Source organism: Moschus berezovskii, chromosome X (genome assembly GCF_049115385.1).
Source record: "Moschus berezovskii isolate FMDL1 chromosome X, NW_MosBer_1.0, whole genome shotgun sequence".
In the NCBI taxonomy this organism is placed as follows: domain Eukaryota; kingdom Metazoa; phylum Chordata; class Mammalia; order Artiodactyla; family Moschidae; genus Moschus; species Moschus berezovskii.
Genome location: NC_142488.1, coordinates 11,723,640 through 11,739,301, shown reverse-complemented (window position 1 = coordinate 11,739,301; position 15,662 = coordinate 11,723,640). Strand labels below are relative to the sequence as shown.

At 43.0% G+C, this 15,662-nt stretch overlaps 1 protein-coding gene across 1 annotated transcript in view; it reads right to left on the bottom strand.

Annotated features, from left to right (window-relative positions):
• The window catches only part of FRMPD4 (FERM and PDZ domain containing 4), a 105,564-nt gene that overhangs the window by 18,822 nt on the left and 71,080 nt on the right, over positions 1-15,662 (bottom strand). The window contains exons 7-8 of the mRNA XM_055393682.2: positions 11,913-12,032; positions 1,281-1,417 (exon numbers count right to left, since the gene is read on the bottom strand). Coding sequence (XP_055249657.2) covers positions 1,281-1,417; positions 11,913-12,032 — 257 coding nt within the window. The remainder of the gene's footprint in view (positions 1-1,280; positions 1,418-11,912; positions 12,033-15,662) is intronic.

Here is a 15,662-nt window from a genome sequence, read left to right as displayed (position 1 = left end):
ATCTGCAAAAAGAAGTGCACTGAGATTGGAAGGCTTATGGTTCTTAAACTGCACATAAGGATCTGTCCCTGGGCAGCGACAGGATAACTGAGAATGGCAAGATCAGGGCATTGGGAGTCCACAAGCTGGAAGCTCTCATCTTCCCCCCAGAAGGCTCTCCAGCATGCTGAGAAGAAGCCATTTTGCTGTGTGGGAGGGTCAAGCTGCCACTGTGGAACCTGGGGAGGCTTTGCAGGCTGCCAGCCCATGGGAAACTTCTTTGGGGTGGAGGGTTTCAATCAGCCATATGCCACTTGGACGTGGAACAGACACTAAGGCTTTCAGTGTTACATGAAGATGAGGCTTCAGCCCCACCATAAACTTTGCAACACGACCATTTCTTTTTCTTAGCATTAGAGCTGCCAGGATTAAGAACATGGTGGCTGCTTTAGGCAACTGGATCACCCACCGATGGGAAGTATACAGACTGGGAGACAGTTCACTTTTAAAGGATGACTGATATAAGCCTGTCAACTGAGGGCAACATACACTGCTTTTTTCTAAGAAGGTGGGATCTATTCCAGCTAAAAAGGTACATGCTGTTACAAATGCCATATTCAGCAAGAGAAGGCATTTATGTTCCAAACTTTTGATTCATGAAGTTTGTATGGCATCCTTTCCCATGCTGTCACAGTTCTTTATTACCAATACCAACTTACCTGATTATGACTCAAAAAATTACTTTTTATATGGCATTTTGATCATCCAAAGGTAGTCTCTGGTTATGCACACCATTTTCTCAACACAGGTCTTCAGATGATCACACAAACAACAGTGCAATGCGGAGTCCCACCGCCTTGGTTCAAATCCTACCCTCCCTAGTTAATAGCCAGTGTGATTTGGATAAGTTACTGAACTATTCTCAGCTTGCTCATCTGTAAAATGGAGTGACATTTCTACTGCTTTCATAGGGAGGTTGTGGGAATCAAACAGCTTAATGTCTGAAAAGTGCTGAGACCAGAGCTTGACTTGGAGCCAAGTTCATTTAGGAATTTTAAAATGTACGCTTCATTTGCAACATGACCTTCAATTTAACCATAATTCTCTGAAGGTGGATTACAGAAGAAATGGTCTCTTCCACCGAAAACGAACAGAACATTCATATATTTTGCCTCTGGTTAACAGATGCTCTGCCACAAACAAGATCAATTTTGGAAATAGACATACACATCAAAAATACCCTTGGGCATTAAGGAGACAGCATCTTTGTCTCCAAAATGGTTTGGAGAGTCAGCACTTACTCGATGTACTTGAGGGAGATTTTCTGTGTTTGCTTGGTGGTCACGGTTGCGATGTACATTTGCAGCGCTGCCAGCCTCAGGGCTATGTCGTATTTCAGCTCCGGCCCAAACCTCTCCTGAACGACATCGTTACAACTCTGAAAAGACACCAGCAGAGGGCGCAGCTTGTCAAAGGATGCATCATGTCGCCTTAGAGTGACACGCGTTTCTTCTGTGTCCCTCCTCCACTTCCACGTGAAAGTGAAGTGACTGTGTTAGTCGCTCAGTTGTGTTCGACTCTTTGCGACCCCATGGACTGTAGTCCATCAGGCTCCTCTGTCCATGGAATTCTCCAGGCAACAATACTGGAGTGGGTTGCCATTCCCTTCTCCAAGGGATCTTTCCGACCCAGGGATTGAACATGGGTCTCCTGAATTGCAGGCAGATTCTTTACCATCTGAGCCACTAGGGAAGCTGCTTGGAATTGAGTCAGTACTTAAGTATACTCACACAGACCACACAAACATTGATCGTTCATCATGAGCAAGCTGCTAATTAAATATTTGGCTTTTTGTAAAAATAAAGAGGAATTTAGAAATGGAATTCCCAAACACAGGTGTCACGACTGAAAACGTGAAAACCTGGTATCATGATGTGGCTTGTGGAGCTAGGCTACCGGGATTGGAATCCTGGGTTCCAATCCTCTCTCTCCACTTTGTCCGTGTGACCTTGGGCAAGCCGCTTAATTGTTCTGTACCTCAGTTTCCTCTTCTGTGAGTTGGGGATAAAACTCCCCATTTACTGAGTTGTGACGAGGATTAAATGAGTTAACAAGGTAAAGCCCTTAAAACTCCATCTGGTAAATTGGAAGCTCTCATACATGTCAAGAGCTGTCATCATCAACATCACCCTCTTCCTAGCATCCAGAGAGGCTTCGGGGAGGCAGAATTAGAAGGCGATGGAATGTAGCAGCTCTGGACCTACACCTGCTTGGGAGTCCTGGCTTCACTAATGGCTACCTCTGTGTATAACCTTCAAGCAGTTAACTTTGCTCTTGCAGCCTCAGTTTACTCATCTGTACAAAAGGAATTCATACTAAGAATGTGGCCGGAGTAGGGAGGGGGGTGAGGATATGAGATGCACGCTTTGTCACAGTGCCTTGGTGCATTCATTGGAGGGTGGCTCTTGAAATTGCCAGTCCGTTCCAGTGGGGACTGCCTTCACTGTGACTTTGAGGGAGTCTCTTGGCGTTACTTTGTTCACATGTAAAAGGGCAACGCCTACCTCACAGGGTTTGGGGTGAGCATCAGATTGAAGAGGTGCTGAGAGGGTGCTGTAGCATGCCAAGCCCTCCAGGACCACACGGTGTGAGGGTGCCATCCTCACTTCCTCAGGGATCAAACACTGAGCCGAGTGGTGAAGAGAAACATGGTCCCGTATAAGCATATTATGCGTGTGTGTTTACTTATCTTTGTATGGGAAACTAAACTCCTGGGCTAGAAAATACAGCCTCTTACTCCCTTCTTTTATTCTTTGCCTTGCCTCCCAAAAGATTTCAAACGGAAAACTGTATCAGGACTTGCTTGGCTCCTTTCTGAGATAAGTACATTTATGACCACTTCATACATTGATTTGACTGAACAGGAACATGTACCTTCGCAAAGGTCCATCTAGTCAAAGCTATGGTTTTCCCATACATTTCACAAATGTATGTATGTGAGAATTGGACTATAAAGAAAGCTGAGCATCGAAGAATTGATGCTTTTGAACTGTGGTGTTGGAGAAGACTCTTGAGAGTCCCTTGGACTGCAAGGAGATCCAACTTGTCATTCCTAAAAGAAATCAGTCCTGAATATTCATCAGAAGGACTGATGTTGAAGCTGAAACTCCAATACTTTGGCTACCTGAAGTGAAGAACCAACTCGTTGGAAAAGACCCTGATGCTGGGAGGGATTGGGGACGGGAGGAGAAGGGAACGACAGAGGATGAGATGGTTGGATGGCATCACCCACTCAATGGACATGAGTTTGAGTAAACTCCGGGAGTTGGTGGTGGACAGGGAGGCCTGGCGTGCTGCAGTTCATGGGGTCGCAAAGAGTCAGACACGACTGAGGGACTGAACTGAACTGATGGTTTCTGAACACAGTATTTGCCCTTCGGATACCTCCCCATGGTGCTCTGGCGCTATGGAGGTATGCCCTGCCCACCTGCTCTGGCTGTCTGCCTCTCAACCTATCTATTCCCCACCCAAGAGTGAAGTCATATTCCCTCCCCTCCATTCTTCATATGCTTTTCCTTCTTCACTTCTCCTTAAAAGTCTACGTCTATCTGGACTGGACTGGACTCTGGTTGGAAATGGGTGTCATTAGAGGCAGGAGACAGGGTGGCTCTGAAGGAAGATAGCCTCTGGGAGCAATTCCAAGCTGCCACTTTGTTTTTGTGGCATTAGATTTACCAGTTATTTCCAAGAGCTCAGGACTGTCCACAATGGGGCACCAGGCATTTGAGGGGCCAGTTAGCGTCATTTTGAGGGATAGGGTGCCAGGCCATAAAAGCCATTCAAAGAACCAGTTTTTCTTAATAAATTACTTTATTTTAGGACTGCTAAAAGGACTTGCACGACAGATGTGAAACAGGATTTTAGCATAGAATTTAGAGAGAAAAGCTCCAAGTGGGATCCTAGGTTCTGTCAACCACTAATCAAATGACTTTGGACCTGGCATTCCATCTCTCTTGAGTCTCAGTTTTCTTATCTGAAAAAAAAAAAAAATAAGCTAACGACAGCTAACTCAAGGTTGCTAGTATACCTGTGAGGATGTTTCATAATACGGACTGTGCTTTATAAAGGTGAGTCATCACTGTCACTTCTCAGAATTGCGACTGAGCTTGTTGTTTCCCACTCCTGTATTTAACCAGACTTCTGGGTGAACTTTTTTGTCTAGGTGATTAGTCACTAATTACATTATATAATTAGTTCAGACTGATCCCAGAGAACTACTGTGACATATGACTTCTACATCTTTTTGGTACAAATTATGCATTTATTACTCTCAAGTACATTATTTAAAATAGTTACACATGCAAATGGTGGTCGCTGATTTGCTTAACAGAGATCTCAACAGACTCCACTTTAGACCTGCAAAAATTCGTTTATAATGAACATGTGAGATACTAAAAAAAGAAAAGATACTGCTAAGGTGTTTGAACACATTTTGTGGCCGGATTTTTCTGTTTACCAATTGGTGTACCATCTTTTAAAAAAGTAGATGGTGGACAGTAAAATGTTAGCAGAGCTTATTATAATTATGAATTAGAAGAGTCTGGATTATTAGGGCTTAGTGTTATTGCTGCTGCTAAGTCACTTTAGTTGTGTCCGACTCTGTGCAACCCCATAGATGGCAGCCCACCAGGCTCCCCCGTCCCTGGGATTCTCCAGGCAAGAACACTGGAGTGGGTTGCCATTTCCTTCTCCACTGCACGAAAGGGAAAAGTGAAAGTGAAGTCTCTCAGTCGTGTCCGACTCTTAGCGACCCCATGGACTGCAGCCCACCAGGCTCCTCCATCCACGGGATTTTCCAGGCAGAAGTACTGGAGTGGGGTGCCATTGCCTTCTCCTTAGTGTTATTAGATATGCTAAAATCTGTAAAATACTTCATGGTCCATTAATGGTTAAGACATTTCTATCTATTATCACTATTGAAACCTTTGTGGTCATTGTCATGGCTCACCTCATCAATGGCCACTGCCCTCAGGAAGAGCTCGCTAAGTTGAATTGATTTTTGGCTGTGTAATGTGATAGAATTGATGCTTTTGAACTGTGGTGTTGGAGAAGACTCTTGAGAGTCCCTTGGACTGCAAGGAGATCCAACCAGTCCATCCTAAAGGAGATCAATCCTGGGTGTTCATTGGAAGGACTGATGCTAAAGCTGAAACTCCAATACTTTGGCCACCTCATGCAAAGAGCTGACTCACTGGAAAAGACTCTGATGCTGGGAAAGGTTGGGGGCGGGAGGAGAAGGGGACGACAGAGAATGAGATGGCTGGATGGCATCCCCGACTCGATGGACATGAGTTTGAGTGAACTCTGGGAGTTGGTGATGGACAGGGAGGCCTGGCGTGCTGTGATTCATGGGGTCGCGGAGAGTCGGACACGACTGAGCGACTGAACTGAACTGAGCTGAATGTGATAGACACTGCTTCTGTTTCCTCTTCTGTTCTCTAGGCTAATTTTATTGCATCTGTTTAGTGCCTTAAAATCAACACTTGGGGCATAGAACCATTCACAGGTCCATGGACTCATGCTAGACACATATGTAATTTTAGACAAACTCCATGTTCTATGATACAAGGCATTTTGAAACAGGGGTCTGAGTCCAAGAAATTTTCATTTCCTGTTCTCAGTGAAGGATAAATGAGATGATGATAGATTAATTTTGGTCTCTACCCACCATAACATGGTCCCCGCCCCCGCCCCACCCCCCATCACTGGTTACTCCTTGAAGGAGTAGCTAATCCACCAGCCAAGCAACACTGAAGGTAAGAAAGCAGAAATATCTTCAGTCTTCAGCTAGTCCCAGGGCAAGAGTCTCAGCAGGTTTTCCTGTTCTCAGGACAGTTCCACAGGTATAAAGGATGTATCTTTGGAGTAAGAAAGATCTCCATAAACTGTATTAGATTTGAGCAAACAGACTTAAATAGAACCATGCTGAGCAGTACTCCTGGGGTACTTAAAAGGTCTCCCCTCCCCAAGACAAACACAACTGTGTTCTTCTTTTAGAAACACAATAAATTTGTGATGTTTAAAACAGAAGGCAAGTAAATGGTTTTAAAGCATCATCTTGTTAATGGGATGAGTATATAATTATAGAGAATGACAACTGAGATGACAAGTTCTACAGCCATGCGCTGATAGGCACCTGTAACTACATATTTGCAACTAGCAAGCTTAAAACATAGCATATGTGATGTGAGTTGCAGTGGCAGAGCCCTGGGTAGGTTCTCAGCAGGAATATGGGGAAGTTGCAGTAACACGTTAGCTGAGAATCAGGCTGTCCCTTGCAGTCAGGTCTGGGTTACCTGGCCTTTGGGAAAGAGGGTATATTGTTGAGGGGTCCAGGGAACCAAAGTTTAACATTTAAGGAAGCCGAAATCATGGCGGTTCTACCATTTCTGGGTAGAAAATGGAGTGAAGTGTACTGCACATCTCTCTATTTGGAGCAGGATTACCTTTTCCTGATGGTTGAGGGTTATCTACATGAGCAGTAAACAGCCTGCTGCTGCTAAGTCGCTTCAGTCGTGTCCGACTCTCTGCAACCCCATAGACAGCAGCCCACCAGGCTCCCCCGTCCCTGGGATTCTCCAGGCAAGAACACCGGAGTGGGTTGCCATTTCCTTCTCCAAGTAAACAGCCTACTGAGCTCTAAATACCACAGTCTCCTCCAAAGAGGTGGGAAACATTTAACAGGCCTTTGCCTGAGTGCCCTCGTCGGTTGAAATGTTCCAGTATGTTCTGCTTTTCTCCTCCCACTTAATTTCTGCTCTCCAGGGCTTATTGCTACTTAATTTCTGTCCCTATTCCTAACCTCTGACATTTATCTTTTCTACATCTCTCTGCCAACTTCTATTTTCTTTTCACCCCCAACTTTTTAAAGATCACGAAAGCTTTGAAATGTACAAGAAAATACTGAGAATAGTAAAACAAATACCAGTTTATCAACTACCCAGAGTAAAGGAATATTTCTTTTCTTTTTCCTACATTCTTTGCTTTTTATTTCTCACTTAGCGCTCCAGCAACCTTTGACTTAACATTTATCCCCTAGCCAAAGAGAGCAGCATTTTTTTGGCCTCCTTTTTCTGTGGGGGAGGGTTACATTAAGTTTTACAACCTCTTTGAGTAATTCTAATGTAGATGCTTAAGTATTAGGTAAGTGGGTTCTTACTGTTTAATGTGATTATATTGGGAATTTAAGAGTAATGGGAAGTGGTTATAGAGAAATATAGGAATATTGCCTAAATATCAAGTGGATCAATTCCCTGTGGGACAAACTAGCAAAGATTCTCATTTCTGGAAGCCTTATTTTTAAAAAATTATATCCCAGAATCAGAGACTGCAAAACACACTATCTTCTTAAAGTTTTACTGCCTTGAAATTAGTAATGCTACTACAATGAATATCATGATGTTTTAGAACAATAAAACTAAGCCATGCCGTGTGGGGCCACCCAAGATGGGCGGGTCATGGTGGAGAGGTCTGACAGAATGTGGTCCACTGGAGAAGGGAATGGCAAACCACTTCAGTATACTTGCCTTGAGAACCCCATGAACAGTATCAAAAGGCAAAATGATAGGATACTGAATGAGGAATTCCCCAGGTCGGTAGGTGCCCAGTATGCTGCTGGGGATCAGTGGAGAAATAACTCCAGAAAGAATGAAGGGATGGAGCCAAAGCGAAACCAATACCCAGTTGTGGATGTGACTGGTGATAGAAGCAAGGTCCAATGCTGAAAAGAGCAATATTGAATAGGTACCTGGAATGTTAGGTCCATGAATCAAGGCAAATTGGAAGTGGTCAAACAGGAGATGGCAAGAGTGAACATAGACATCCTAGGAATCAGTGAACTAAAATGGACTGGAATGGGTGAATTTAACTCAGATGACCATTACATCTGCTACTGTGGGCAGGAATCCTTTAGAAGAAATGGAGTAGCCATCATGGTCAACAAAAGAGTCTGAAATACATTACTTGGATGCAATCTTAAAAATGACAGAATGATTTCTGTTCGTTTCCAAGGCAAACCATTCAATATTAGAGTAATCCAAGCCTAGGCCCCAACCAGTAATGCTGAAGAAGCTGAAGTTGAACAGTTCTATGAAGACCTACAAGACCTTTTAGAACTAACACCCAAAAAAGATGTCCTTTTCATTATAGGGGACTGGAATGCAAAAGTAGGAAGTCAAGAAACACCTGGAGTAACAGGCAAATTTGGTCTTGGAGCACGAAATGAAGCAGGGCAAAGGCTAATAGAGTTTTCCCAAGAGAACGCACTGGTCATAGCAAACACCCTCTTCCAACAACACAAGAGAAGACTCTACACATGGACATTACCAGATGGTCAACACCGAAATCAGATTGATTATATTCTTTGCAGCCAAAGATGGAGAAGCTCTATACAGTTAGCAAAAACAAGACCAGGAGCTGACTGTGGCTCAGATCATGAACTTCTTATTACCAAATTCAGACTTAAATTGAAGAAAGTAGGGAAAACCACTAGACCATTCAGATATGACCTAAATCAAATCCCTTATGATTAAACAGTGGAAGTAAGAAATAGATTTAAGGGATTAGATCTGATAGACAGAGTGCCTGATGAACTCTGGACGGAGGTTCGTGACATTGTACAGGAGACAGGGACCAAGATCATCCCCATGGAAAAGAAATGCAAAAAAGCAAAATGGCTGTCTGAGGACGCCTTACAAATAGCTGTGAAAAGAAAAGAAGCGAAAAGCAAAGGAGAAAAGGAAAGATATAAGCGTCTGAATGCAGAGTTCCAAAGAATAGCAAGGAGAGATAAGAAAGCCTTCCTCAGTGATCAATGCAAAGAAATAGAGGAAAACAACAGAATGGGAAAGACTAGAGGTCTCTTCAAGAAAATGAGAGATACCAAGGGAACATTTCATGCAAAGATGGGCTCGATAAAGGACAGAAATGGTATGGACCTAACAGAAGCAGAAGATATTAAGAAGAGGTGGCAAGAATACACAGAAGAACTGTACAGAAAAGATCTTCATGACCAAGATAATCACGATGGTGTGATCACTCACCTGGAGCCAGACATCTTGGAATGTGAAGTCAAGTGGGCCTTAGAAAGCATCACTATGAACAAAGCTAGTGGAGGTGATGGAATTCCAGTGGAGCTATTTCAAATCCTGAAAGATGATGCTGTGAAAGTGCTGCACTCAATATGCCAGCAAATTTGGAAAACTCAGCAGTGGCCACAGGACTGGAAAAGGTCAGTCTTCATTTCAATCCCAAAGAAAGGCAATGCCAAAGAATGCTCAAACTACTACACAATCACACTCATCTCACACGCTAGTAAAGTCATGCTCAAAATTCTCCAAGCCAGGCTTCAGCAATATGTGAACCGTGAACTTCCAGATGTTCATGCAGGTTTTAGAAAAGGCAGAGGCACCAGAGATCAAATTGCCAACATCTGCTGGATCATGGAGAAAGCAAGAGAGTTCCAGAAAAACATCTATTTCTGCTTCATTGACTAAGCCAAAGCCTTTGACTGTGTGGATCACAATAAACTGTGGAACATTCTGAAAGAGATGGGAATACCAGACCACCTGACCTGCCTCTTGAGAAATCTGTATGCAGGTCAGGAAGCAACAGTTATAACTGGACATGGAACAATGGACTGGTTCCAAATAGGAAAAAGAGTACGTCAAGGTTGCATATTGTCACCCTGCTTATTTAACTTCTATGCAGAGTACATCATGAGGAATGCTGGGCTGGAAGAAGCACAAGCTGGAATCAAGATTGCCGGGAGAAATATCAATAACCTCAGATATGCAGATGACACCACCTTTATGGCAGAAAGTGAAGAGGAACTCAAAAGCCTCTTGATGAAAGTGAAAGAGGAGAGTGAAAAGGTTGGCTTGAAGCTCAACATTCAGAAAACGAAGATCATGGCATCTGGTCCCATCACTTCATGGGAAATAGATGGGGAAACAGTGGAAACAGTATCAGACTTTATTTTCTTTGGCTCCAAAATCACTGTGGATGCTGATTGCAGCCATGAAATTAAAAGACGCTTACTCCTTGGAAGGAAAGTTATGACCAACCTAGATAGTATATTAAAGAGCAGAGACATTACTTTGCTAACAAAAGTCCGTCTAGTCAAGGCTATGTTTTTTCCAGTGGTCATGTATAGATGTGAGAGTTGGACTGTGAAGAAATTTGAGTGCTGAACAATTGATGCTTTTGAACTGTGGTGCTGGAGAAGGCTCTTGAGTGTCCCTTAGACTGCAAGGAGATCCAACCAGTCCATTCTAAAGGAGATAGATCCTGGTTGTTCATTGGAAGGACTGATGCTAAAGCTGAAACTCCAATACTTTGGTCACCTCATGCGACGAGTTGACTCACTGGAAAAGACTCTGATGCTGGGAGGGATTGGGGACGGGAGGAGAAGGGGACGACAGAGAATGAGATGGCTGGATGGCATCACCGACTCGATGGACATGAGTTTGTGTGAACTCCGGGAGTTGGTGAGGGACAGGAAGGCCTGGTGTGCTGTGATTCATGGGGTCGCAAAGAGTCGGACACGAATGAGTGACTGAACTGAACTGAAGCACCAAATAAATGAATGAACAAAATACGTAAATAAAGGAGAAGGGGATTCTTACAGGAGAACACCAATGAATAACTGAAGAAGAAATAATGGAATTAGGCAAATCATTTTCAACCATTACAATAATAATAGTATTATTATTTGGGCAAGCATCCTCAATGAATACTAAAATGAACAGGTGAAATGATAGAAAGGAGTTGCAAAGTGACTTTCTGCAAATTACTTATTAACTAGAAAAGGGAAAGTAGCGATTTCTGGAAAACATCACTTAATGTTTATGTTGACAAGAGTCAATGTGTAAAACTTCCTAGAAAAAAACAAAGAGTCAGTGTGAATCTTACCACAAGGGGGACAGAACGATACCGTGTGCTTCCTGATGCAATGTGCTACAGAGGGCATGTGGTCACTTGTGTTGCTTTCCTGCCCCCAGTGCAGAGCCCCATCTAATCACGAGAAACATCAGAGAAACCAAAATCAAGGGATTTCTACAAAATAACTGCAAAACTTTCAAGGTTGTGAAAATTAAAGAAAGGCTGAGGTGAGGCATGCTCCAGATTGAAGGAGACTAAACTGACATGCCAACTAAATACAAAATGAGATCCTGGAGTGGATCCTATCAAGAAAATAATTGATACAGAGGAGAGTTTTAGGACAATGGCAAACTTTGGATATAAACTGTAGATCACATAATGGAAATGTATCAGTGTCACGTTTGCTTATTTGGTTATTTGTGTAATGATTATATTGGAAAATGTCCTTGTTACTACAAAATACACTGACATATTTTGGGGTAAATGAGTATGGTTTTAATAACTGACATTCATATGGTTTAGAAAAAATATTGTGTGTGGTGGGGGGCAAGGAGAATGTGTGCACACACTGAAGATAGATTAATGTGGTATAACGGGAATAACTGGTCAATCTAGGTGACGGATACGAAAGAGTTCATCCACTACTCTTGCCACTTTTGCACAAGGATGAAATCAAAATCAAGTGAAAATTTAAAAGCACCATGGAACTTTACTCAATATTTTATAATAACCTATAAGGCAAGAGAATCTGAAAAAATATATATATATAAAACTGAATCGCTGTGCTGTACACCTGAACCATGATATTGTAAATCAACTATACTTCAATTTAAAATAAAATCACTATGGAATCCTTTTATAATACATTAAGCTTGGGGGGGGGTGAGGGACGAAGAGAAAGAAGATCCCAAATGAAAGAATTCAGGGAGGAAAACCCCACAGTTTATTCACCCCACAATGTTAGTAAGAAATATGCTCCAGTAACCACGTACCTGAACGTACAGATACTCAAAAGCAACTGGATCTCGCCTTAAAAGGTCAATTGGATCCTTTGGGACAAAACTGATTCGGAAAAGACATCTCATCTTATGGGAGCTGGGCCTCTGGGTCACCTAGAAGAAGAGACCAATGACAAGACTCGTTCAGTGCTGCCAGAAAGGTCTGTGGGCCAGAAGCAAAGGCAGCTTTCTCCGGACACTGAAGAAGGAAGTGGTTGAGGTTATTTTAGTATCTATCATCCATACTCATTCCATGAAAACTGCACATACCTATGACTTAGGTCATGTTCCCCCACAGCAGTCCCTGAAATGAGGGACTCCAAAAAGGAACTGTCCCCAGGAGAGGCCAGTGAGGGAGGAGGGGAAGGACGTCAGACAGCAGAGGAACCAGCTCGTCAGCCCAGCAGAGGTGGCAGTGGGGTGTCCCAGGGGGGATTCTGGTGGGAAACTTACCCCATGGATCCCCTGGGTGCACAGATAAGTCACTGGTTTTGGCCTCTCCCAGGGGGATGTGAATTTCCAGGTATGGATGGAATGGGTGCCAGCTGTCTGAGGGCAGTCCTCTGAGGATGCTGGCTGTTGTAAGTGACAGTCACACACTCAAGGGAGGCTGGGGGTAGGGTGCAAAAGGAGCCCCAGGGGGGAAAGCACAGAGACTGTCCACTACTGTTTATTACTGCACACCACTGTCATGGGTTTCTCCCTTAGACTCTAGGATGATGTCAATGTGACATTGACAACCTGCATGATATCCAACCGAAAGGCTGGGGGACAATCGTTCTGGCCCATTCACTAAATCTGGAGTCCACAAGTTTCCCAAACTACCCCAATTTCTACTATCATGATTTGTTCAGATTATTCAAAGGGGCTGAGAATACACCATAGGTCCTTCAGGGTTAAGGAATGGACCCTTTTGAGTCACTTTCCTCTCCCCTAGCACAGTGTGTGACACCTACTAGGTCTTAGTTTCTTAATTCTTTCTCTAACAAAACGGAATCAGCCAATGGACAGGAGGTGGTTCACATACAGCTGGAGGAATGAAGGACACTGGACTTCAAGAAAAAAGGTAAAAAATAAAATAAAAACAAAAAAACATTAAAAAAAGAAGGTAAATTTAACTTTCCTAGAAGAGGCGGTCAGTGCAATGGAACTAGAAGCGTGCAGCACGAGCCCACACAGTGGTTCGACTGGTAGCTTGTGTGCCTGGGTGTGTGTTCTGATGCATTTGCATGCAGTTTCATGTACTTGTAACTACTTTTCAGCAGCAGAAAAATCTGGCAAAAAAAAAACAATGTTTGTGAACTGCTATTTAAAGTTCAAAATATGATGGGGATTTCCTTAATGGTCCAGTGGTTACAACTCTGTGCTTCCACTACAGGGGGGCACGGGTTCAATTCCCTTAGAGGAACTAAGGTTGAGCATGCTGTGCAGAGCGGACAAAAAGTAACTAAATAAATAAAAGTTAAAAATAGGGAGTTTCCTGGTTTTCACTGCCGTGGTGTGAGTTCAGTCCCTGTCAGGGAATTGAGATCCTGCAAGCCGTGCAGTGAAGCCAAAAAAAAGGAAAAGAAAAACATGTTCAAAAGAAAAATAGTATTAATAACAGCTTCATTGAGTCCCTGACTTCCATGCGTGCGTGCGTGTGCACGCGCGCGCGCACACACATACACACACGCACACTCTGATAAATTACATTGCTGACTCTGCTATACAGAAGAATTTCAAAGGGAAAACACATCCCACATATAAAGATACACTGGGCATCCTGAAAACCAGTAACACTAAACCAGCTTTCCGGCTGTGGGCAGGATTGCAAAACTGAGCGAACTCAGGAGCCCATAAGCTCTAGGCTGGTCATCACTGGCTGATCATAAACCAAACCAGGAAGGAGGATATGTGAGACCCTAAGAGAGCTGGGTGCTGGCAGGGCTCCTGTTGCATGTAACAGTGACGTCACAGGGTGTTTTGCCAGAAGATCTGCTCTGATGTTAGAAAGTCAGAGGTCATCGTATCTCTGGCTCCTTTAATTAGTGGCAGAGACCAGGGTTCGATCCCTGGGTCGGGAAGATCCCCTGGAGAAGGAAATGCCAACCCATTCCAGTATTCTTGCCTGGAGCATCCCTTGGACAGAAGAGCCTGGGGAACTACTGTCCATGGGGTCACAAACAGTCAGACACGACTGAGCGACTAGGACTTTAACTTTTTACTATGGTAAAAAGTCTCACGTTTCACAATTTGTCCTGAATTTTCCATAAGCCACCTGAGTCTATTTTTATCAGTAGTAGGTTACACTAGTTTTGGGAAATAAATGAGTGGAATGCAAAAGCATGCTTTAGACTCATTAAAAATGGCAGTCCATAAGAGTTACAGTCTCTAAAACAAGCAAAAAATCCAAATTCTTGAAAATTTTAGGTAGTATATAAATAACAATATGGTTTGCTAGATAGAAGTTTAGTGTCAAACTGCTAAAAATTCAGGTAGAGTTGCTTAGCAGGTCCTTGGGGGTTTTCATCACAGGTAAATGTTTTAAAACAATTTTTGTTATTGGACATATTTCTTATACTTACTCCCCCTTTCTATCATGCCTATAAATATTTTACGGGTGAAGTTTTCATATGTATTGAATTCAAAGGCATATAGCCAATTTGTTTCAGGATATTTACACTATCAATTTTCTGTCTAGAGAGAATATTCAAGTTTCAGCACCTTGTTATTAGTTCTGATGAAAGACAAAACAAAGCCTCTTTTAGAAAGATAAGGGAAGAATCATCGTTAGAGGGTTTTTGTTTCCTTCTAATGTTTTAAGAGGAATTTAAAAACTGGAAATCAACCTGGAATGAGAAGTTATGATTACCTAGCATCAGAAGAGATTTTTGAAAGAACCTCTAGGTGGTAGATGGAAGTTCTGGGGAAAGGCAGAAATAGAAATATCAAAAAGTTGTGGGAGGTTTCCATTAGACTCATAGTAACTGGCTGTCCGCCCACATCCCCTTGGCATTTATTGCTCCAAGGTGAAGGCTGGTACTGCAAACACCTGTGACCATCTGCCAGTCCAGGGCAAACCAGCACAGCCAGGGAGTAGCTGTCCTTGGGAGAAGCCCACCCCCAATTATGGACGGATGTTAGCACTCAAAACTCCAGTCCCCTTTCCCCTCGAGTGGGATACCTCTGAGGCATGCTCTCTACTGGTTCCCAGTGTCCCCAGTGGGACTGAGCTCCAGCTGTCCACACTGGAAACTGGCTTGAAAACACTCTTTAGTGGCACCCCCTTATCCCATTTCCCCTCCTATTCCTCTCCCAGTATTTCCCAGTGTCGCCTCCCAAATAAACCATTGGATTCCAAATCCTTGTCTAAAGGTTGGCTTATGGGGGAACTCAACCAAACACTGGCCTTTCACATGTGGGATTCTGTATATCAGGGGTCGTTCCCCTATATGGCGAATATATCAAGGATCATTACCCAATAACGACAAATATATCAGGGATCATTCCCCTATAATGATGAATATATCAGGAGTCGTTCCTCTATTAAGACAGATGTCATTACCCTATAACGAATAAAGAAGTCAACTGGTTCCAAGCGTGTTTTGGTATAATAACAAACAATAATAAATAATTAGATGAGATTTAAAATATCAACAGGTAGATAAAAATAAAAGGTCAAGTTTAGAGAGAGGAATATAAATGAATACAAGTACTGACTTTGTAAGAAAGTCATCACATTCAGTTTTACTAAATTGAGAG